The 26,117-nt window shown below is 41.5% G+C and overlaps 1 protein-coding gene across 1 annotated transcript in view; it reads left to right on the forward strand.

The window, feature by feature from the left end:
* The window catches only part of SLC2A12 (solute carrier family 2 (facilitated glucose transporter), member 12), a 69,116-nt gene that overhangs the window by 26,948 nt on the left and 16,051 nt on the right, over positions 1-26,117 (forward strand). Inside the window, exons 2-3 of the mRNA XM_010844266.1 lie at positions 3,912-5,252; positions 25,262-25,384. Of these exons, the coding sequence (XP_010842568.1) occupies positions 3,912-5,252; positions 25,262-25,384 (1,464 nt within the window). The remainder of the gene's footprint in view (positions 1-3,911; positions 5,253-25,261; positions 25,385-26,117) is intronic.

Raw genomic sequence — 26,117 nt, forward strand, 5'->3', positions numbered from 1 at the left:
AGTACTGGAGTGGGGTGCCATTGCCTTCTCCATTCTTTCTGCAGGGAAGCACTATTTCCCATCCAACAAGAGAGAGAAACTAGGGAAGGGGAAGGAGAAGGACAATGTGGCAAAGACATCTGCTGCTGCTCACACAGCTCTGGCATCTCTTCCCCCAGGTCCTTGCCTCAGTACCTTCATGCAGCCTTCTGTCCCTCTAAATCCCCTCTGAGGGGCCTCATGCAACCTGTTCCCCAGGTGCATCACTCTCCAGAATCACTTATTTCTCCAATCCGAATATTGGAGATGAATCGACGAAGCCCACACCCTAATCAACACATCAGACTTAGCTAAAATGAACAATGACAAGAAGAGATACAAAGCAATACAATATTCTTATCCTAATATGAAAATCTGACCCAAATCTCCTTTTGGTAGAAGAATCTGCTGAGAATTTTAAGATTATGTGGGGAAATAATTTATGTGGAAACTGAGGGCACGAGAGTGCTGTAAACTGATTTTGCACATGAAAATTAAAAGAGATATGATAAATAATAGAGATATCACTGGAATGTTAAGTTTCTTGGAGGGCAAGAACCACATTTGTTTTCTTTCATTATGTTACATATAAAGAGATAACACCTGTTGTGTAGGGATTTTACATATCTCTTTTCCAATTAGCTGGATAAGTTGCTGATGTAGTTTCATTTTAATGGTTTGTGTTCACAATGCTCATGCTGCTGCTAAGTCGCTTCAGTCGTGTCCGACTCTGTGCGACCCCATAGACCGCAGCCCACCAGGCTCCCCCGTCCCTGGGATTCTCCAGGCAAGAACACTGGAGTGGGTTGCCATTTCCTTCTCCAATGCATGAAAGTGAAAAGTGAAAAGCGAAAGGGAAGTCGCTCAGTCGTGTCCGACTCTTAGCGACCCCATGGACTGCAGCCCACCAGGCTCCTCCGTCCATGGGATTTTCCGGGTAAGAGTGCTGGAGTGGGGTGCCATTGCCTTCTCCGACAATGCTCATATATCAACTTTATTTTATTGTGGATTATTGCATTTTTATTTGCTCCTCCATCTAAATAATTGATGCTTTTTAAATTTTATTTTTGGAGTCTTTCGTTTTCCTTATGCCATCAGGATCCCAGAGATGTGAAACACCTTGGATACTTGTAGCGGGGGAAAGTGGTTTCAGATCACCTTTGTTTGACCTGCTCCTTTCACCAAAGCTAAACAGCATTTTAAAACCGTATCTGCTACTCCAGAATGGCACAATCTCAGCCCTAGCTCAGCCTGGGATAACTGTGTGTCCAAGTACACATTTCTAGTCCATTTCACACATATCTCAGTTCTGCTTCTCCATTGCCTTTGCTGTTGTCTCCTCTTCTGAATGCTGGTGTTCCCAATATCCTTGTCTTTCGTCCTGTCTCTCCTGCTACTCTGTTCTGTCTCCCAAAGTGATCTCACCCCTTCCCATGGCTTTAAATATCATACACACATTGCTGAATCCCCAGTACATCTCTCCAGGCTTGACTTGTCTCTTAAGTTCCAGATCTGTATACTCAATCTGCTACCTGATATTTTAATCTGAACATCTTACAGGGAAAACAAACATTTTAGCAAGTCTAACGTGGAACTTCTGATTTCCACTTCTCCTTTCACCCCCATCCATAGCCAGGTCCCCTGGCCTTCTTCCCTAGGTCAGTCTATTGCCTGTATAGTATAATACGTAAGTCCATTTACAGGGTACTATTATAAAATCACCCAACTGACTGCTCAAACCAGGGGGCCATCTTGGGTTCTGATCTACTTCCTTACCCTCCAACACCAATTCATGAGCAAATGTCATCATTTTTACTTTCAAATTAACTCTTGAATTTGTCTGCTTGTCATCAATTCCACCCAAATGCAAGCAAATGCAAGCTGGCACTGTTTCCTATCAACACCAAGGTTACAAACTACCCTCCCCTGCTACAAGTCTGGCCCCTTGAAGAACTAGTCTCCACACAAAAGCAAGAAGCTCAGAATACCTTCCCTTTTACTGGTCAGTAGGCATGCACACTGGAGAAGGCAATGGCACCCCACTCCAGTACTCTTGCCTGGAAAATCCCATGGATGGAGGAGCCTGGTGGGCTGCAGTCCATGGGGTCGGTAGGAGTCGGACATGACTGAGTGACTTCACTTTGACTTTTCACTTTCATTCATTGGAGGAGGAAATGGCAACCCACTCCAGTGTTCTTGCCTGGAGAATCCCATGGACAGAGGAGCCTGGTGGGCTGCCGTCTATGGGGTCGCACAGAGTTGGACACGACTGAAGCGACTTAGCAGCAGCAGCAGCAGTAGGCATGCACCCTCTGTTACTGGGAATACAATAAAAATTGTCACTGTGATCTGCCAGGTCCAGCATGAAGTCTACCTGTCCTCTCTACCTACCTATGCTCACTGACGCACACCCCCTCTGCCTCCCTATCCAAGCTCAGGCTATGCCCCATACATCCTGGCATCTGATAGTTCCTAAAACATGACCTAAGCTTCCTTGTGCTCAGACCTTGGAAGCTACTGCTTCTTCTGCCTGTAATACTCTTCCCTGGCTTTTTGTCTTTTTTGTTTGTTTGTTTCCTTTCTGTTGTGACAAGTTGTTGTTCAGTCACTAAGTCATGTTGAGCTCTTTGTTACCCCATGAACTGAAGCACTCCAGGTTTCCCTGTCCTCTGCTATCTCTCCAAGTTTGCTCAAATTCACGTCCATTGAGTCAGTGATGCTATCTAACCATCTCATCTTCTGCCGCCCCCTTCTCCTTTTGCCTTTAATCTTTCCCAGCATCAGGGTCTTTTCCAATGAATTGGCTCTTCGCATCAGGTACCCAAAGTAAATTACAAACATGTAACAAACATCGGTGTACCTACCACTGAAAATGAATGACTTAACATTTTGCCTGTTAAAATGAATTTGAGCAAACTCTGGGAGATAGTGGAGGATAGACAAGCCTAGGGTGCTACAGTCCATGGGGTCACAAAGAGTCAGACCTGACTTAGTGACACAACAACAATAACATTTTGCCATTTTCCCTCAGATGTTAACCTCAAAAGAATGGAACAATACAAAGCCCCTTTTGTTCTTCTCCACCCCTTCTTTCTGACCCAGCCCCGACTTTGTGAAGGCACTCACACCCTGGTCTTCCCCATCACCCTCCTGTGTTTCAGCAAAGCCAGGGGTGGCTGAATTTTGGCCAAGGAGACATGAGGGCAGGTTTCCTGGACGCTGTGCTTTATTTTCTCCCAGATTCCACACTGGGCAGACTGAGGCCCTTCCAGAGACTGCTTCCCTCTGTATCCTGCTCTCAAGGGTTTGCCTTAGACAGCAGGACCTGAGGAGCCAGGCGTTCTGAATTTCCAATCCAGCACCAAGACAGGAACAAAACTGTGTTCTTGCTTGTTCAGTCCCCATCATCTGTCATCTGTTTATCTCACATATGGGTCTGTTCAAAATGAAAACCAATATCACATCACACACACATACATACAAACAAAAACCATGTAAATGCCTCCACTCCCTCCTCACCAAAAAAGAAAAAAGGACTTTTCCTTCTTTATCTAATCATGTTTTGGTTAGTGTATTATTTGACTGTAATTATATGTGTTTATGGTTCTCCCTAGTTGCTCAGCTGGTAAAGAATCCACCTGCAATGTGGAAGACCTGGGTTTGATCCCTGGGTTGGGAAGATCCCCTGGAGAAGGGAAAGGCTACCCACTCCAGTATTCTGGCCTGGACAATTCCATGGACTGTATAGTACATGGGGTTGCAGAGTCGGACATGACTGAGAGACTTTCACATATATGTGTTTATAATCAGTGCTATGGAAAATGTACTTAGACAAGGTTGAGTCTCCATCAGATGCGACTCAGAACTGACCTGTTTCTTCTCTCTGCTTGTAGGTTGTGGCATGTATACTCTCCTGTCGTCTGTCACAGCTGCTGTCAGTGGCTTCCTGGTGGGGTATGAACTTGGAATCATCTCTGGGGCTCTTCTGCAAATAAGAACCTTGTTAGTCCTGACCTGCCATGAGCAGGAAATGGTGGTGAGCTCCCTGCTTATCGGGGCCCTCCTGGCCTCTCTAATCGGAGGAGTCCTGATTGACAGGTACGGGAGAAGGGCCGCCATCATTTTGTCCTCCTGCCTTCTCGGACTTGGAAGCCTGGTCTTGATTATCAGTTTATCTTACACCACTCTTATAGGGGGGCGCATTGCTATTGGAGTTTTCATTTCACTCTCCTCCACTGCCACTTGTGTCTACATCGCAGAAATTGCTCCCCAACACAGAAGAGGCCTTCTCGTGTCACTGAATGAACTGATGATTGTCATCGGCATTCTTTTCGCCTACATTTCAAATTATGCATTTGCCAACATTTCCCATGGCTGGAAATACATGTTCGGCCTTGTTATTCCCTTGGGAGTTTTGCAAGCCATTGCAATGTACTTTCTTCCTCCAAGTCCTCGATTTCTGGTGATGAAGGGACATGAGGAAGCTGCTAGTAAGGTTCTTGGAAAGCTGAGAGCTATCTCGGATACAACGGAGGAACTCACTGTGATAAAGTCTTCCCTGAAAGATGAATATCAGTACAGTTTTTGGGATCTGTTTCGTTCAAAAGACAACATGAGGACCCGAATCATGATAGGCTTAACGCTGGTATTTTTTGTACAGATCACTGGCCAGCCAAACATATTATTCTATGCATCTACTGTTTTGAAGTCTGTTGGCTTCCAAAGCAATGAGGCAGCTAGCCTCGCCTCCACCGGGGTTGGGGTCGTCAAGGTCATCAGCACCATCCCAGCCACCCTTCTCGTAGACCAGGTTGGGAGCAAAACCTTCCTGTGTATCGGTTCCTCTGTGATGGCAGCTTCGTTGGTGACCATGGGCATCGTGAATCTCAACATCCACATGAACTTCAGCAGTATCTGCAGAAACCATAGTCCTATCAACCAGTCCTTGGATGAGTCTGTGTTTTATGGACCAGGTAACTTGTCAGCCAGCAATGACACTCTTAGAGAATCCTTTAAAGGGATGACTTTCCACAGCAGAAGCTCACTGAGGCCCACGAGAAATGACATAAATGGGAGAGGAGAAACGACCCTGGCATCCTTACCAAATGCTGGACTAAGCCAAACTGAATACCAGATCGTCACAGACTCTGCAGATGTCCCCACTTTTTTGAAATGGCTTTCTTTAGCCAGCTTGCTTGTTTACGTTGCTGCCTTTTCAATTGGTCTAGGACCAAGTAAGTACTTTAGTTTTTATTCCTTCCCTCTCTTGCCTTATGAATGTTACCAATTACTTTTGACCAGTCAGAACATCCTACTGCTATAATACTTCATACGTGGAAATACTAGAAGCAAGCCAGGAATAGTATTGGCCACCTCATGTTTCTGGTAATGAGGAAAATACACCTGTCTTATATCTGCTTTGTGAAATGTGCTGGGCTAGTATACAACCAATGAGGAGCTTCCCGTTATCTGTCACATGAAGATGCTTTACTATTAATTAATTGGGAAGGAATCAGACCTCAAAAGATGTATTGCTCAAGAGAATATATTGTTTTATGAAGTCTAAGTTTACTGGGACATTTTCTTCTGTATAGTTTTCTAGTTTCTTTGAAGGTGGAAGAAAAAAATTGTGTTTAGATTTTTTCAAAGACACAATAATGGATTCATTCCAGTAATAATGAAGAAGGGAATTAAGAAGGCATTATTTGGGGAAGGATGATATTTGATCACTAGAATAACCTCCCAAGACTATACTCTGTTAAATGGGTGAATGGGGGTCCATGTATTCCCGCTGAAAACAGTGCAAACAGTCTACAGGGAGGTAGCTACAAGACTGTTTTATTTGATATAGTTGGTCTTTTGCAATGACAAAGCTTAATTACTTCTCTTGAGCAAACTTCCTCTAGAGTTTGCTATCATAGGGTGGTTGTTGCCGTTCTTTAATCTTTTAGCTTCTCATCCAAACTCTAAACCTCTCTGCAGAGAAGTTGTGAAAGCTCTCTTTTTTTTTTTTTTTTTGCACCTCATTGGAAAATGACGGGCTTAAAAATCAAGGGCGGTCTGTCCCTACCACCTTTAGCTTCCATCTGCATCTCTCTCTCCCTTCTCATTCTTCTCCACCCCTCTTTCTTTCTTCCTCCTTTCTTTCCTGATTTACAGAGTTGATATTGAAATGTTTATTTACAATCATCAAGGAGCAGATATACTTGCTCCAAAAAAGGAAAGTGCTGGAAGCTCAGGAATAATAAGAAGATGTAGGCTGTGTTGAAGGAGAAGGAATTTCATGAACACATGCAGCTGCCAGACACAGGATAGTGTTTCTGGAAAAGGGCTTGACCTAGTGATCCACTGTTAGCTCTTCATTGAAATAATGTAGATTGAGTGACTAATTGTTTTAATAGCCAGGAACTATGAGTGATAGGGAAACAGTAATGAGCAAGACAGATATTGTCCTGTCTTCAAGGAGGTTTTTGGTTCAATGGATTGAGCTATGCTCCCTGTGTCTGCTTCATTCTGTTCAGCAATCAGCAGCTTTGGCCTGCTTAATCTGAGTTCATTAATGACTGGACTTGCACATGGCCAATGTGGCCTTTCCTTCAATTCTCTGCTTCCTCATCTTTTAGCTTCTACTCCTACTTCTTTGTGAAATCAATCTCTAGATAGTGATTCATTTAGATTCCAGAGAAGGAATCTGATCTACACTGCTCTTTGCTATGCCGAGTCATAACTGGCTGTTCTGGTATAAGCAGCGATGGCTAGATTGGATTGCATGATCTAAAGCATTGATGTCCTGAAGCTGGCCCTCTCTTTTGCAATATGGGTAGGCAGATTTCCCCATAAAGGACTGTGCTTAGGAAGAAGAGGAAATACTACAGTACCATCAACCCTTGATCTCTCTGACAGATTCCTGGACCCTGGTACTGCTTCTTAAGGCTGAAAATGATGAATACTATTAACGAACAGTTTCCTGGAAACAAGTTTCTACCATTATTTCAGGATTCAATTACTTGGGTGTGTACCTGTGAGACGCTTGTTTTAATCAGCTTGGGTCGCCATGGCTTAGAGAACAAACATTAATTTCTCACAGTCTGGAGGCTGGGAAGTTCAAGATCAAGGAGTTAGGAGATTCAGTTCTTGGCAGCTCCCTCTTCCTGTGTTGTAAAGGCAGACTTCTTGCTGTGTTGGAAAGAGACAGAGAGAGAAGTAGCTATATCTTTCATGTCTCTTATTATAAGGGTACTAATTCCATCATGGAAACTTCACCCTTATGATCTAATTACTTCCCAAAGGCCACATTTCAAATATCATCACAATGGGGTTTAGGGTTTCAATATATGAATTTTGGGGAGCCATAAAATGCAGCAATAACAATGCTTACATGTCAACTCTGATACATACAGCTAATGAAATAAATAAGTAAGCACCTTTTTAAAATTATTTTCAGAAACTCATTAAAGTCTACCGGAAGAGCAAGATATGAGTGCTAGCTTTTACCAAGGAACAACTTAGCCTTGTCTACGGACCTTTCTATATTAATAAGTACAATAATCTTTGCTCACTTGATAAACTTGAGGTGGTATTTATTGCTCCGTTGATTTCCTCTGCTGGCATCTTTTTTTTCCCTCTGTGCTTAGATGCTCAGTCAAGTCCGACTCTTTGCGACCCCACGGACTTTAACCTGTCAGCTTCTTCTGTCCATGGTGAGTCTCTAGGCAGGAATACTGGAGTGAGTTGCCATGCCCTCCTCCAGGGGATCTGCCCAACCCAGGGATCTAACTCAGGTCTCCCGCATTGCAAGCAGATTTTTACTGTCTGAGCCACCAGAGAAGCCCTTTTCCACCTATATATTTATCATAAAACTAAAAATATTTCCTTTTTTGCATCAGTTTTCTTGATCCAGTCTTTTGAAATATCACAGATCAACTAAGAATCTAAGAAAAGAATGCCTTTTTTTTGTTTTGTTTTCATTCAGAGAACCTCTCAGATTGGAAGAGATTAATACATGCTACATATTATAATATGAGAAACTGATTTTAAACTTCCAGAGCCAACCTGTTCATTATAAGAATCTTCTTGAGCACATGCTACACTTCTTCTCTTTAGTTTTTGGATAACTTTGTAAAGTGCAGTAATTCTTCAGTTACACATATATCATTTGATACATTACTGTATTAGAGCAAGAGTTTTCCTTTTAGGATGTTCAGTCTGACTTTGGGGGAACTTATTGGAGGCTGTTTATTATTTACCTTCTGCTGCTGCTAAGTCGCTTCAGTCGTGTCCGACTCTGTGCGACCCCAGAGACAGCAGCCCACCAGGCTCCCCCGTCCCTGGGATTCTCCAGGCAAGAACACTGGAGTGGGTTGCCATTTCCTTCTCCAATGCAGGAAAGTGAAAAATGAAAGTGAAGTCGCTCAGTCGTGTCCAACTCTTAGTGACCCCATGGACTGCAGCCTACCAGGCTCCTCCATCCATGGGATTTTCCAGGCAAGAGTACTGAAGTAGGGTGCCATTGCCTTCTCTGATTTACCTTCTAGAATTCCTCAAATATTATTCTATACTAATTTTAAATATATATATATAATTTAAACTTTAGAGTCAACTAATATTATGTCAAACACTGCTCTAGGAATTTTTTACATGTTTTGGAAGTTTCACCACAAGCCTTGGAAGAAAAATATTCACTAGATTTTATAAATGAAGACACTGAATCTCAGAGAAGTTAAGTGACTTGCTCACATGAAAACATGTACTGTTTATGAAATGGACAAGACAAACAGACAGAACTGTATTGGTCCTGATGGTAACCATTAATTGCTAGTTCAGTTCTCTCCTTGAAGATGTATTCAGCTCAGTTCAGTTCAGTCGCTCAGTCACATCTGACTCTTTGCAACCCCACGAATCGCAGCACACCAGGCCTCCCTGTCCATCACCAACTCCTGGAGTTCACTCAAACTCACGTCCATTGAGTCGGTGATGCCATCCAGCCATCTCATCCTCTGTTGTCCCCTTTTCCTCCTGCCCCTAATCCTTCCCAGCATCAGGGTCTTTTCCAATGAGTCAACTCTTCGCATCAGGTGGCCAAAGTACTGGAGTTTCAGCCTCAGCATCATTCCCTCCAATGAACACCCAGGACTGGTCTCCTTTAGGATGGACTGGTTGGATCTCCTTGCAGTCCAAGGGACTCTCAAGAGTCTTCTCCAACACCACAGTTCAAAAGCATCAATTCTTTGGCGCTCAGCTTTTTTCACAGTCCAACTCTCACATCCATACATGACTACTGGAAAAACCATAGCCTTGACTAGATGGACCTTTGTTGCCAAAGTAGTGTCTCTGCTTTTGAATATGCTATCTAGGTTGGTCATAACTTTCCTTCCAAGGAGTAAGCATACTTTAATTTCATGGCTGCAATCACCATCTGCAGTGAATTTGGAGCCCCCAAAAATAAAGTCTGACACTGTTTCCACTGTTTCCCCATCTATTTCCCATGAAGTGATGGGACCAGATGCCAGAAGGTGTATTAGAAATAGGAATAAATGAAACTTGTGTATTATTATCCATTGCATGAAGTCATTAAATAAGCCACTGCATTTTATGCAAGATAGAGGTAGTCTCTTTTTCTGAAGCTCTGCTAGGTAAGTGAGCATGTACATTTTTTATAAGATTGAACTATGGGCTAAAAGAGAAGGAAACTAATGATAAAATGAAGAAGGTTTTGACATGCATTTACCTGAATAACTAAAGAATTAAGATATGTTTAGCATGTATATTGGTTGAAATTCAAGGTCAGCTCCAACAAAGACCAAAATAAAAGTAGCTTAAGCAAGATAGGTGTTTCTTTCTTTCTCAGTTAACAGCTGGACCTGGGTAGTTCTGGGCATTATGGAGGTTTCCAGCTTAGTCACCAGTAGCCAAATAGTGTGCTTAAACCTCATGGTAGCCCGAACTTTGATATTGGTTTCCAGTCTATCATGAGGCCTATTTAGAAATATTAAAATGCATTTAAAAATTTCATCCTTTTCTGATAGCTGATGATCCTTTGAGAATAAGTGAAATGCACAAGTAGTCAATTAAAGGGAGGCTTGCTAGACAAAGGCCTGGTGAGAAGACACTGTGAGAAATTCTATAAGAAAAGGTAGAACCACTGTGAGTGATATGAGATAAGGAATTTTCCACAGGGATTAGACATCACATAATTGTGGGAGCTGCTGAGAAAGCACAGATCTGGAAGGGACAGTTAGAGGAAAGAGAGAAGATCACTTATCAGGGCCTCAGAGGAAAGCTGGTAGTCTGGGAAGCCTGTGCCCTCTGCATCTGGATGCTGCCTGAAGTTTCTGCAGGTCAGCAGGGCAGGTGGGAGGAAAAGCTGCACTTGGAACAGGGGCAGCAAAGACCAGGGGCCCTGCTAGGACAAGCAGGAATCCCTGAGGAGAAATGGGAACCCACATTTGTCTCTCACCACGTCAATTCTGATAATGCAGGCCACCTGCAGGAAACCAGTGTCCTTTTTCACAGAGCCCTCTCATGTGCCTGGCCTGGTACTTGAAGGTGAAGGAGGAGATCTGGGTGTACTGGCTGCTCCTCCATGCCAACAAGGACAACCAGCATATCACAACAACTTATACATCCTGCATTGATGTCCAGGGCGCCAGCCCCCAAGCACGGGGCTCAGTGTCACCTTGGCCTTCCAAGTCTCAGGCCAATTTCTCTTTTGGCCAATCCTCACCCAGAACTACATGGGGAAGGGAATTCTGGGAAAAGTAGTTCCAGCTTAGCTAAATTGGCACAGGACAAAATTGTCAGGTAATAAACTCGACTAAGAGAATAAATATGAATCTGGAAAGAAATATTTCAGAGGGTCAAAGGCTCTGTATTCTGTCTTCTGTGTAGACATTTATTTCTTTTAATTGAACATTACTTGTTAAAATATATGACTAGCTTCCATTCCATCTAGTTCTAAAAAAGAGGTTAGGTCATTTCATTATTGTCTCTTGGCTTTTGTTTCTTTAGCTATAAAACCAAAGGCACTCTTTTGCTAATGCATGATAAAAGCTTTCATATTTATTTTCTCAGGAATGTTAATTGTCTCCCTTGAGCTGACGATCGTCACGTATCTCGAGTTCCATCACCTCACATGACTTCTTGTTCCTTTTTTCCCAACGAGTGCTGGACTTTTCCATTTTGATGCTTCACTGTCAGCTGAACACAAAGAAGCTGTTGCTGAATTCTTATTCCCCTTATGCCAAGAAGACTTGTCTTTGTTTTCCATGGAATAGTCACTCTGCCAGTCACTTAGTTCTAATGCTCTGGGACCATTTCCCGATGGAGTCAATGATCAAAAGTTCTTGGATTTTCCCTCAAAATGGACTCCTCTGTTCATATTGTCCCTCCCTTTTCTGCCATCCTCATCTATTCTTTATGGTCTCATCCTGAGATTACTGGGAAGCCCTTCCTGTGGTTCTTTCCCCTTCCAGCCTTTTCTACATACATACATCCACCATACCAGTATTCCCTAAACAACCATGTTCCTTATGTCACCACAGCTCACAAATCTACCATGACTTCCCACTTTCTTCCATATCAGAAAAGTCAAATCATTTTCAAGATGAAAAGAAGACTAGAAATGCTCCACTCTACATTTTCCTTTTATAAAAAAGAAACAAGAAATTCTGAGAGATTGAGATCACAGAGACTTAGGACTAGATCTCTGGGTATCTATCTGAAGCCTAATTCCATTCTCTTTCTACTATGATATCACACATCTTGGAAGGAAAGGAAGTGTGATTTTCAAGGCCCTCCATGATCCACCCAACTCCATCAGGGTGTCTGCATGACTCCAAGGGAACCATTTACATCATAGTCTATAGATTTTTCTTCCAGGGCTACCATTCATATAGAAATACATTTAGATTCTTGAGGATACGAAGAGTTGTGACATGAGGCAATACTTTGCTCTCTGTGCGTTTTATCTTCCACTGCTCCATACCCAGGTCAGGAGACAGAAAGCACTTGTTGTGACCTCTTTTCCTTCTGCCTCTAGTCTGCCCAAATCCCTCCTATCTTGAAAGCTCAGTGAAAGTCTTATCTCCTCTATGAATTCACTCCATTTCTTCAAGGTCTTTATTCATATGAACTACCAGTTATTTCTAGTGTAGAGTAGTTCAGTTCTGGGCTACAAAGAGCCTGAATTTGAAATCAGAAAACTTGAGTTCTAATCTCAGTTCTTCTGCCTACTGGTTATGTGATTTTGAGTCATTTATTTTCTCGGAAGCTGTTTCTAAATCTATGAACTAGGCATAATAATACCTGTCCTACATCACAGAGTATAGGTGAGTATCAAGGGAGCCAATGCATAGTGTTTGGATCCTGGAGTGTACGATGTAAATGAAAGTTACCACGTGATAACAACTTAGTCCTTAATGAAACAGTGTATTGCTTTTGAGTGTTTACTGGTTTATTAATCAGAATGTGGTTACTGGATTGTAAGCTCTTGGAGGGAAGACATGACATCTCATATTTTTTCCTTCTATCCCTTGAAGTCGTGCTGAGGGCTAAGTTGCTCAGTCTTGTCTGACTCTTTGTGCCAAGAGTAGTCCACCAGCCTCCCTGTCCATGGGATTCTCCAGACAAGAATACTGAACTGGGTTGCCATGCCCTCCTTCCGGAGATTTTCCCAAGCCAGACTCAAACCTACATCTCCTTTGTCTCCTGATTGGCAGGAAGGTTCTTTACCATTAGCACCACTTGTTTGAAAATGATGCTGGGGTATGTTCATGTTTCTAAGGAGGAGAGCAAAAGAACTTTAAAACAAAGATGAATATACAGGAAAATCTCGGACTGTGTTTCTTTATCTGTGTCAAGCTATATCTAGTTGGTAGGATAAGTACTAACAAAGCTAGGGTCACTAGGTTGCCACAGAAAAGCCTGTATGTCCTGAAACCATCAAGTTTTTGCAGAACAATCCATCACTTTGCAATCACACACCTCAATTTGGGACTCAAACCCACAGTCTTCTAACCTCACTCCTTTGGGTGGGACTCCAATCCAGCTGCACTTCAGATGGTTCTGGAACTCACAATTTCTGGCTTAAGAGGGGCCTTGAACCCACAGTCTCCCAGCTGAAACCACACACCTGGTCACAGGACTTAATGGACCTCAGGTTATTTATGTCTTGCTGCAGAAAAAAATTCAGCAAGAGGCATAGTGACAGGCAAAAAGTAGGTTTATTAATATAGGACACTTGTGAAGGATATAAGAGGGCAGGCAAGAGGAATCTGCTCTGAAAAGTAAATAGGAAAGCAGGTTTATTTAGGGAGAAACACACTCCACAGACAGAGTTCAGGCCATCTCAGAAGGCGAGAGGCCCCAAAATATTGGGGGGTCGCACAGAGTCAGACATGACTGAAGTGACTTAGCAGCAGCAGCAGCAGCAGTTTGTATGAGCTGGATAATTTCATAGGCTAATAAGTGGGAGAATTATTCCAACTATTTTGGAGAAGGGGACTGAGATTTCCAGGAACTGAGCCACTGCCCACTCTGACCTTTTATGGTTAGCCTCAGAACTGCCATGGTGCCTGTGGGTGTGTCATTTTGCACATGCTAATATATTATAATGAGCATATAATGAGGCTAAGATTCACTGAAAGTCAGTCTTCTGCCATTTTGGGCCTAATCTGTTCTAACCAGCCTTTATCATACCCTCAATGGCCTTGTCATTCTTTTAAAGGTTGTGCCCTGCCCCCTTCCCTCCCGTCTCAATTTGGGCATGAGTTCTGAAAATCTTTTTCTGTTGTGGTCTCTAAGAAAAGATGCAGGAGAGTTAGCAGTGCTCAGAAACAAGTAATTGGAAGCACTTAGGGCATTTGTCAAGTCATAAAGAGTTATTTGGGAATTTCATACACAAAGTATCTAAAATAGTACCAGATTTTATATTTTTTTTTGACATCTCTGCTTTTTACTCTCACATGGAGAAGAGTCTTTCAGAGCATTTCTTAGAACAAAAGCAAAGCTAATGAGATGAGAATCTCAGGTTTGAAGGAGGTTTGCATTTGGGAAAGGGAAATAACCCATCATCTCCTGATTTCTTCCACTTGCGATTGCTGTTTCAAGCACTGATTCAGATATTCACACCTGAGGCTAGAAGGCAAGCAGTAGGGGACAGAATGTGGTGGTGGTTTAGTTACTCAGTCTTGTCAAACTCTTGTGACCCCATTGATTGTAGCCTGCCAGGCTCCTCTGTCCTTGGGATTCCCCAGGCAAGAATACTGGAGTGGGTTGCCATTTCTTTCTCCAAGGGATCTTCCCAACCCAAGGATCAAACCCGAAGATCCCCTGGAGAAAGAACGGCAACCCAACCAGTCCATCCTAAAGGACACCAGTCCTGGGTGTTCATTGGAAGGAATGATGCTGAGGCTGAAACTCCAAGTACCTCATGCGAAGAGTTGACTCATTGGAAAAGACCCTGATGCTGGGAGGGATTAGGGGCAGGAGGAGAAGGGGATGACAGAGGATGAGATGGCTGGATGGCATCACAGATTCAATGGACATGAATTTGGGTGAACTCCGGGAGTTGGTGATGGACAGGGAGGCCTGCGATTCATGGGGTCGCAAAGAGTCGGACACGACTGAGAAACTGAACTGAACTGAACTTTACTGCTGAGCCACCAGAGAAGCTCGAATACATTCCCTTTAAGGAAAACAAGCAGTTAATTTACACTGATGGCTTGAGACTATCAATACTGCTAGAGTTTTTAGAAGAGATCTGAATAATTCTCCTTTTTTTCTTGCTAAGAGTTAGTCATTTATGTCCATGTTCATATTGTATTTAATTTTTTCTTTTCCAAAGAAACCATGCCATAAGAATTCCAATTCAATAACCAAAATTGTGTTCTAGAGTATTGGCACAAATGATTTGAAATTTAAAGAATCTTTTTATTAAGAGCAAATTTTCATGCCAGATCATGAATGCATCATAAAACTTATTAACCTGATGCGATTATTGCTCAGGTATTTCATTTAAAGAGTTTATTACTTGTAATAGAAGCAAATCCTTTGTGTCAACAGGGGCATAAAGGGAAAAGTACTTGCTGTTCCAAAGAAAACTCAAAAGCAAGATTAAATCATCTTTATTAAATCTTTTAAAATATGGGTTGGCTTAGAACAACATTCCTTCATTGTATTAGATCACAACATAGTTTCTCTTGTCAGAAAGTATTTCTATTTTTAGGCTAAAGTGTATGCCCTACATTATTTCACTTTCTGGTCCTCTGTTTGCCTGAGTCTAGAATAATTGGGGTACTCTGGAATCTAGAATTCAGAAGGGGGCTTAAATTTGCAACCAAGTAATCTTACATATTTTATTTTGTACATTTAAAATATTATTCTATGGAAGAATCCATAGGTTTCATGAGCCTGCTGAAGGGGTTCATAGAGGTTAAGAACTTCTGCCCTCCTGTAACTCATACTAAAACTCTTCCATCAAATAAAATCACAATATATACCCCACTGCTTTTATTACTTTTATGAAACATTCTGTTTTCCACGACTCATCTCTCCCTTTAAAATATGTTCAAAATCTTTCCTTGACTCTCCACTCTTTCTGGGGTGATTCTGGTCATTTTAGCTCCTTCTAATAATGAACACTTTTCTACTGTAGTTCAAGCTTCAGGGTAGAACCAAAGATCCCTGACATTGTGAGGATATAGAGCCACATAGAGATTTGTCTTCTTCTTAGGCTTCAAAAGTAAAGCAGAAATGAGTCCAAACCCAAAGCATAAAGTTATTATCTCATGAGTTCATTTGAGGTAATACTTGTGTAGCCGCCTTCCTTAAAATAGCCTCTGCAACTCAGAAAAATGTGTGTGACTGTTCTTTTCAAAACAATTATTAGGGCCTTTTTTTAAAATCCAAAAACTCCTATGTCCATTAATTAATTAATTAACCTCTTCTTCTTATCTCATGACTAATATCTTTTCATTAGAGCAGATTGAAGGAATTTGTCCATGATCACATATTAAGCTGCATAATGAGGCTATAACTGTTATCCTTTATCTGCCTTTGTATTCTCAAGTTTAAACAGAACTTTACCCTGAAGATTGAATGACAGATGACACCAAATCACCTCCATCTCTTCTTCCAAATAGGCAGGAGCTCCAGCAAGAAAGCATCTTGGAGTGACCCGGAAGAGAAGAGAGGGGCAGAAGGTGGTGGGGATTCATCTGGTCACTCACTTGTCCAGCACATGTGAATGGCTCAGTCATGACCCATTGGGCATGGGGCCCATTGATGGTGACTCAGGGATGGATGAGTGAAAGCCACACCTCCCCTGCATGGAGCTAGTGGTGGGGACAGGCAATAAAACAGAAAATAAATAGATGTATAATACAGCTTCGAGAAGAGAGAAGTGTCAACATTTAAGTGGAAGTAAGAGTGATGAAGAAAAATAAAAAAGGATCAGGGATAAGATCAATGGCCTTAAGGGGGTCACGCAAGGTTTAGGAGAGAAAGAAAGCCTGCAGAGGTTGTAAACAAAGTGCATGAATTCAGACAAGACATTGGCATCAAGCTTCCTGACACTGAATTGCAGTTCCATGGTGTAGGACTCCAGACAAGTCAATCCATCTCCCCAGGATTCAGCTTCCTGACCTACCTCACAATTTAACTGTGGGGTTGAACAAAGCTATTTGCATGTAGTATACCTAGTGCATTGCCTGGTGGGTGGCATGGACTCAATACACTTAGTTATTAGTGCTATTAAACATCTGGGTACAGTCTAGACATGAGATGGATGGTTCCAGTAATGCCAAGCGCTGACCTCAGCTGGCATTTTGCTTAAGCCATTTCAGGAGACATAGCAAATGTTCCATAGCCCCATACTGAATTATGATGCCATGGTCCTTCTCACCTCCCTTCCAAGCGTCATTCCAATTAGGTCAAGACTAAAGAAAATACATGTATTGCTTGAAGTATGGTTCAGTTCTGCATTACCTACAGTCAAGAGAGCCTTCTTTTATAGTATATCAGACAGATGTTACAGAAAATTCTGAGGCTTTGGTGAAAGGTGTGATTTAGGCTGAGAAATAACCAATTTCTTTGTTATTCTGAGTTGGCACAACTAATTTAGACTCTGTCTTGGATGTGCAGAGTCCGTCTTGTTCATTGTTGTTTCCTTGAGCCTAACCTCGTGCCTGGCCCACAGGAAAGGCTCAAGAAATATTTGTTAGATGAGTCCAAAAAAGTTTCTGGAACTTTTTCAGCTTCTGTGATGTAGGGGTGCTGTCTCTCTAGTCAGGTGTTGACATATCCTGATCTCCTCTAGTATGAATTTGTATCAATATAGAGGGCATCAGAAATAAAAGTGGTTTGTGTGGAACCTCATACACGTTTGACCAAAAGTTATGTCTGAGTAAAGCTACTCAATTGAGGATGTGGAGCCATCTCTACTTCATTTGGTGACTTAAGAAGTTTCATGTCTTAAAGTTACAAAAATTAAGGCCATAAAAAATGTATGGTATTAGAAAATATTTATTTCTATTATATTCTCCAAATATAAGATTCAACCCTTCTCCTGAAGTGGAAAAAAAGACTGAGATTAGCCATATCATGGGATAGTAATTCCTATCTTGGTTTAGTAATTGAATGTTTTAAAACTTGACACTTTCCAAAAAAGTGTTGAGATAATTTCTTTCCGGTTTTCCTAGCAGAAATATACAAAAGTCTAAGTCTGGTATTTGGGGGTTGTTTTTACTTACTTAATTAGTGTTAGAGCTTATAGAAATATTTCAATGGATTATCTGAGGCTTAAGAATCATGTAAAATTTCTCAGATGTAAGTGGGAAGTCTAAAGTTAATAATGGTAATAAAAGATCTTTTTTAAAAATTCATACCATAGCTACAAATAATCAGCTCTCAAAAACTATAAACTGGCTGATATTTGAGCCCACTAGAAAGCTTACAAATTAGCCTGTCTCAGTTTCATGGATTTTGGCAAAAGACACTAGACTTTTTGGTCAGAGACAAAAGACAGTTTATTACTCTTAGCAATAGCAATAGCCAGAGTTAACCACATTTGCATGGTTCCCCAAGCCCTAATGCCTTGACATCATGAACCAGGCCAGATGACACCTACACATAGAATGGGTTATTTTAGAGGAGAGGAATCCCAACCTTGGGGAACCCAAGTCTTTTATAATAGACAGTAAACCGACCTGATCTTTCCCTTGGAGGGAGACATTAATGTAAGCAATAGTAAGCAAACTTTTGCCCAGAGGAGACACTCCATCTTCCAAGGCTGCTTGTTATATGAACATCCTTAGAAAGACAGTCTGGAACAAAGTCAGTGCTTTTCTCAGGAAACATACTGAAATGCAAGACCCATGAAAAATTGCTTTTCAACTCAAATATTCTAAAACATATTAAACAATGTTCTGTTTAAAACAAAACACTGAAACTTGTTAAGGCACAAAGATTGTAGAGCCTAGCTTTGGTTGTTTGGTTTTGTGGTGTTTAAGCAGCCTTTTGGAGGATAGGTATCAGTAGTAAGCATATGACTCGTCTGCCATAACATTTAATCTAAAATTTATAACTAAATAATGAGCTCCTCTAAAAGAAATTGTTCATGTGATGTTTGCATAGTTAAAGATGATAACAATTCCAGGGATGTGGAACAGCAGGTTCTAATTTGGAAGTTTACTTAGCTGCTCGACTCCAAGATATACAGGGTTTAGAACAAAGGCTTGCAGACCAGAATTTCATCAAATGTTTCCAAAGAGATTTTGATATTCTTTATATTTCCTTCTAGGCTCCAGGCCTCTAATATTCAAAACCATTACAGTCAAAGACTTTTTTAGTGCTCAATCTTTTCTTTTCCCTACCATTCTTATGGAATAATACATACTTTTAGAGAAAAGGCATATTGATTAAATTATTATTCTTTAAACAAAGAATTTTATTATCAAATGTAGCCATTATACAATCATATTCACCCAATGGGTTTGTGTTAAGTGTGTCTACCTTTAAGATCTTCCAAATATGTTTTTTCTTTCAAGTTTTATGTTTCAGTTATTCAAAATTCATACCAATACTGTTCCTCCTCCCCCCAAGATAATTAAGTTAAAAGATATTTAGCTTGATTAAAGTGGTGATTTATTTGGTCCTCTGGTGTTAGTCATTACAGTAATGCAAAGTAAACCAATAATAGTATCTGAATGGTTTTATACTAAATTTGCATCCAAGCAAAAGAGGAAAAACTTAAAGAAAAGAAATATGTGCCCTTTGCTAATTAAATTTCACTTTCCTCTTTGGAGTTAGATGATGCACAGTGGTTCCCAAAAGAACCAAAGAGTCTGAAACTGTATTTTTGTAGCACAAACACAGCTAAACACAGAGAAATCGCACCATTTATTACATTGCCATCAACAACTTTTCACATAATATAATACATTGGTGTTTAACTTTCCTCTCTGACCTGCACTATGATCATTGTCTCATGCCCTTAAAAATTATGACTATCAGACAGTGAAAACATTAAAGAAATAAAGATTTTAACACTATCTTAATAAGCACAGTATGCGCTTGTTACTTTATTGTTCTTCAGAACATGTTAAGCATTTTTCCAAAGAACACTTGCAACATTAAAAACTATAATACTTTTTATTATATTTTTTATTATGAATACTGAAGCATCATTCATAAGAAAAGTACAACATAAAATGTTACATGTGAAGCACTCCATTCACATCATACTGTAAACCAGAGTGGACTAGTTTTTTGTAACTCCTTCCCTTTTTTTTGTTTTTCATTTTGAATTCTAGTTCAGTGATCTGCAAATTGGGATAAGCATACTCCTGGGGGCTACTTTCTGGAATCTTCCTTCAATGATTCATTAAAGGAAATCAATTTCTTGATCTTTAGGAAAAATCTGTTTCCTAGTTTCTTCTTCCTTATCTTCCCACTAAAAACTATTCTTCCACTTAAAAGAAAGCACATCTATTACCTTCCAGAAATCTTATTATGACAATATATCCCCAATTATAAAAACCTGAGGAACACTAATCAAAAAGGCAGTTTGAGATATTGGTGTAGGTATGGACTAGAAAAATGACTCTAATGACTATATAATAATACTTCTTAAGCTTAGATATTTCCAATAATTTTCTTTCAACAAACCTATAGGCTGAGCTAATCAAGTTATCAACTGATTTATCATTACAACAAATTTTTTTTGTTAATTTAAAGAATGTAGTGACACTGCTATTATAAAAAAATTTTCAACTCCCCATCAATTTTTATTATTCTTGAGAATATTTCATCTATTTAAAAATGTAAACTTTATATTAAATGCCATATTGCTATATTTTTAAATGGATGAAGATGAATATCAAACAGAGATGGTATTTAAATTCCACTGGAACTATTTGAGTGATATAAATATTCTCTATTATAAACATAGATTTTAAATGCCATCAAAAATAAATAAATAATCATTGAAATTGCATATTTTGCTGTCATTTAAATTTATGGTAAAAAAAAAAAGTGAGATGTTGACTTATAAATGAAAGAAAGTACTTAGCTTTTCTAATTATTTTAAAGGCTACACAAGCATTAAAGCTTGGAGACCCTGCCACAGTTCTTATTCCCAATTGGTACCTGCTCACAATAGGGTTCCATCTTTAACTCTGGAATTTTTTTAAGGATTTAAAATTTAATCCAATTAATCCACATAATCCAATTTCTCCTAAAATATTTTAGAAAATAATTTCTGATGGATTCTGACTAGAAATCATTAAAATAGAAAGATTGGGGAACATTGAGGCTTTATTTCATTGCTTTTCTTGGTTTGTTAAGATTCTTGAATAAAGTATCTATTTTAAAAGCGGCCAGGAGTGAGCAAAATTCAGAGAGACTGAGAGAAGGGAAAATACAAAAAATAAAGTAAAAATATCATTGCTGATGTTGTGGATGGTGGTTTGCTGTGCTGTGCTTAGTCGCTCAGTCATGTCTGACACTTTGCTACCCCATGGACTGTAGCCAGCCAGGCTTCTCTGTCCATGGAGATTCTCCAGGCAAGAATATTAGAGTGGGTTGTCATGTCCTTCTCTAGGGGATCTTCCCAACCCAGGGATCGAACCCAGGTCTCCTGCATTACAAGTGGATTCTTTACCATCTGAATCACCAGGGAAGCCCAAGAATACTAGAGTGGGTAGCCTATCTCTTCACTAGTGGAACTTCCTGACCCAGGAATTGAACCAGGGTCTCATGCATTGCAGGAGAATCCTTTACCAGCTGAGATACCTGGGAAGCCTGATGGTGGCTTATGGAGGAGTATATTTTTAAAGGACAAGATTTTCCCACTCAAGGCACTTATAAGATCATAATTTAAACATCTAGTTGGAAGGAAATGAGCATACTCCCTTTCAAATTCACATTTTAAGTACCTCTTTACAGTGAAAGGAGAGCTGGGTCTGCTGCACATTGCCTGCAGTCAGTAAAAGCCGTAGGATTTGGCTTCACTCCTACAAAGTATAGGACACTGGCTCCATCAGGTTGTTGGGAACTCTACAGCTTAACTGTAGAACTTCCTCCAAATTGCTAGGAGTTCCCTAAGAGTTTCAAGGTAAGGTAAGAGTTTCAAGCCTTCCTTGAGTCTTTCAGACCTGAGGCTGAAATGCTCAAGCCAAATGGAAAGCATGCCTGAAATGCTGCAGGGTTTACATCTGAAAGCACAGGGAGAGAAAGGACAGCCTCAGTGGAAAAAAATGTTCAGCAGTGGCAGAAATATAGGAGGAGGGGGAGATAAGCATGGCTGCTGACGTGGCAGAGCTCAGCTGTTTCCACTGATTGGCTCTATTTATCCAAGTTTGTGTCCTCTGCTGCACACAGAGCCACTTCAACGAGTTTGTCCCTCATGGTCATTTTATGGCACTCTGTGCAGCCATAAACACCACAGATTTCATCTGGATCAGGCCTGTTCTGACAGGCAACCTTGGTGATTGAATACCATGTGAAATATGAGTCTCAATATTTGTGGACAATCATCTCCCAGCAAGTCCAAAATTTTCTCAATCCTTGTAACCTGGAAAAGAGTTTAAAGACTCACGCAGACATTTATAGAGGCACATATGTCAGAGGTGGTCCTGGAAGAGTAGGGTAAAAGGTGAAATAATAGATGTCAAGGAGAATTGTTGCAGGGCCTGCTCACCTGCAGTGAATGGCTGCACTCATTGTGGAAGAATTATTATATCTCTGACTACTCCAGAGAGAGCCACCACTTTACTGCGGCATGTGGCAATAACTTGATTTTTGGTGGTGAAAAATTAGGCTCTCTCATTGGAAAAACATTTGGGATTAAAAAAAAAACAAAACTTCCATCTATTATTAAATATCAATATATTAAATTCCTGTGATAGTTTATACCTCTTTGCTCTTTACTTATGACTTGAAACAGCTTCTCCATTCCCTCTGCTCTGGGTACTCACAGCCCTTTTCCAGAGAGTGTGGAGACATAAAATCGTGGCACCATCTTGCACCTAAGACTGCCATGGAGGGACTTTACCCTTTCAGTAAGTTCTATCTTGCTGCAAATGGCACTTTCACATTTTTATTTCACTCTCTATGGATCTGAAAACCTGTACTTTTTATGATTCTGAGATCTGTTAAAGCTATTTTAACATTGTCGTTGTTGTTCAGTCGCTAAGTTGTGTCAGAGCCTTTGAGACCCCATGGACTGTAACACGCCAGGCTTCCCTTTCCTTCACTATCTCCTGGAGTTTGCTCAAACTCATGTCCATTGAGTTGGTGATGCCATCCAACCATCTCATCCTCTGTCATCCCTGTTTCTTCCTGCCTTCAATGTTTCCCAACATCAGGGTCTTTTCCAATGAGTGGGCTCTTTGCAACAGGTGGCGAAAGTTTTAGAGTTTCAGCTTCAGCATCAGTCCTTCCAATGAATATTCAGGGTTGATTTCCTTTAGGATTAACTGGTTTGATCTCCTTGCAGTCCAAGGGATTCTCAAGAGTCTTCTCCAATACCACAGTTCGAAAGCAGGACTCCTACCTGAATCAAATACCCATGGCAGGAAGGAGCCCGGGGGGACTGGTCTTTGGCATAGGTGATTTGTCTTCAACAAAGTGAACTTACTTACTTTTATCTTGTATTTGCTCAAGGACAGCCTTGTTACAAAGGCTTCACCAAAATTACGCAGCTACCACTCTTCTCAGAGCCAGATCCTCAGTCTGCAAAGCTCAGGGCAAGGTTACCTGATCTTTGCACTGGTCTCCAAGGATATAATCTGCAGGAATCTGGTGAAGGACTTTGGGGCACAGAGAGGAGGGGAGGGCTCTGGAGTGCTATTTTGGAATTCCTTATTAATTAGAACAATAATCATGTTCCTTTGCTTGTGATTCTCTTCCATACCCTCAAGGTAACTGTATGTAGATTCACTTGGAGCAAATAATCAAGGGGAAAAAAATGTGTTTGCAGCCCTCTTCTGTAATTTAAATATTTTCCTTTGAAACAGCAAATTTACTTTGAGCAGATGTTCTCTCTACAGAGCGTGATCCTGCTACGAAAGGTAAATTTTCCGTCAGAGACCCAGGTGACAGCCCCATGATTCTGGCACAGGCAGCCCGAGTGGTTGCTGGTCAAGGGGGGCCCTCCTCAGCCTCTTGTTTCTTCCTCCTCCGGGGTAGGAGGATGCAGCTGGGCTGGGTATAAACACTGGGTTTGCAACACAAGGTGACTTGGCCAGCACTGAGCCAGGGCTGGGGCAGCTCCTAAGCCCTTCTTTCCTCAGCATCAGAAGTGCTTATACTCCTTATCTACATGCTCATTAACAAATCTTTATTGAGCCACTCCCAAGAGCGCACCGAGATGAAAAAGTGTGAGATCCAGAGATGGTCGGGCTCCATGCCCCCTCCGAGCTCTGTTAGTGTTTAGTCGCTCAGTCATGTCCAACTCATTGTGACCCCATGGAGCCTGCCTGGCTCCTCTACCCGTGGAATTTTCCAGGCAATAACACTGGAGTGGGTTGCATGCCCTCCTCCAGGGGATCTTTCCGATCCAGGGATCAAACCTGCATCTCTTATGTCTCTTGCATTGACAGGGGAATTCTTTACCACTAGCGCCACCTGGGAAGCCAGTGTTGGGACCTTGGCAAATTATGAACTCCTTTCAACCTCAGTTTCCTCTACTTTTTGGCGTCCCTGGTGGCTCAGAGGTTAAACCATCTGCCGGGAATGCAGGAGACCCGGGTTCGATCCCTGGGTCGGGAAGATCTCCTGGAGAAGGAAATGGCAACCCAGTCCAGTACTCTTGCCTGGAGAATCCCATGGAGGGAGGAGCCTGGTAGGCTACAATCCATGGGGTCACAAATAGTCGGACAACTGAGAGACCTCACTTTCACTTTCCTTTACTTTAAAAGAGGGGAAGAGTAATGTTAGTCCCTAATGAGGAGGGATTCAGCGAGGATCCAATGACAACAAGGTTTGTAAAGGGCTGAGTCCATTGAAAGAACTTGTAGCTATTAGGCAAACTGTTTTTGACGGGCTGTGAGCAGAAGTTAAGTAATCCCATCAGGCAGGTCCTATAGTGGTCTGTGTCACTCTCAGATCACAAAATTCCTCGGATCAGTTCTTGTGCCAAGAAGAGTCTCCTTTCAGAAAGTCAAATATTTGATATAACATCAAATCCCACAGCTCTGTTTAATTGAGAGCTTCTCTGCACCCAGCTTGCCACAGACCGGGAAGCCCGAGTGGGGGAAGGGAGCGGAGCCAGTCTCCTTTTCCACTCTCCTGGCTCTGTCTCCTACCCACTCCGTAGCTGTGATGGTGGACTTCTCCAAGGTTAGGGGCAGAGGAGATTACAGGATAGGGCCCAGAGGACAGTGGGGAGAGCCAGCGTCTGGCACTGAGGCTCTGTGCTTGGCAGAGCCTCAGAGCTGCCTCCTGTCGTGGGCAGGCGGCCCCAGCCGCCGCGCTTCCCCTTTGCAGTTCTCAGGCAGTGTCACCTGCCCCGGCCCTTTATGTTGCTCCCCCTACTTCCAGGGGCCCTTGTCAAGCTCCCTCAGTTTCTCACTTGACTGGAGAGAGAAGAAAGCACATCCCTCCTCCTTCCTCATGTAGAAGGACACGGCCCTGCAACCACAAATCTTGCAGAGGTCAGTGGGGCAGAGGTCAGTGAGCTGGCTGTCAGCTTCAGTGGATTTTCCATCATTTTTCTGTTCCTCGTCCACTCTTCCCTTTCTTCCAGTGCCCTGGTTGGTGCTGAGTGAGATTTTTCCCGGAGGAATTCGAGGACGTGCCATGGCTCTAACTTCCAGCATGAACTGGGGCATCAATCTCCTCATCTCTCTGACATTTTTGACGGTGACGGGTAAGAACTTGCTTTTCCCTAAGGCCTTTTATGCTCTTAGGACAGGTGTTAGGGAAGTACATCACCTGAAAAATACTTTCTTGTCAACATTTTCAAACACTCAAAAGTAAAGAGGATGGCCGTGAACCTGGTGTACCGACCACCCAATTTAAACAATTATCAATCCTTAATTCAGTCATGACCCCACTTGTTCTGCCCACAAATTACCTTAAGTCATGTTCCAAACACATCTCTAAAGTTTCAACAGAGACCTCTAAAAGATAAGACATTTAAATACTGTGACTACATAGCATTTTCACCCCTAAAAAAAATACTACTAATAATCCCTTGGTATCAAGTATCCAGTCTGGGTTCACATCCTTTCAATTGTTTTATAATTATTTTTTATACCTTATTTGAATCAAAGTTCAAATAACTGATTTACAATTGATTGGTATGTCTCATAATTTACAGGTTTCAACTCTATGTTTCTTCCCTCCACACACTTTATATTTTTAATAAAGAAGCTGGGTCATTTGTTTCATAGACTTTTTCCCAGGCTGGTTTTGCTGATTGTAGTCATATCATATGACCTCCTGTCCTTTGTGTTTTTCCTATAAACTGCTATTTATCTGTGAGTGCTCAGTCACTCAGTCATGTCTGACTCTTTGTGACCCCATGGACTGGAGCCTGCCAGGCACCTCTGTTCATGGGATCTTACAGGCAAGAATGCTGGAGTGGGTTACCATTTCCT

This window comes from Bison bison, unplaced genomic scaffold (assembly GCF_000754665.1).
Source record: "Bison bison bison isolate TAMUID 2011002044 unplaced genomic scaffold, Bison_UMD1.0 scf7180017864198, whole genome shotgun sequence".
NCBI lineage: Eukaryota > Metazoa > Chordata > Mammalia > Artiodactyla > Bovidae > Bison > Bison bison.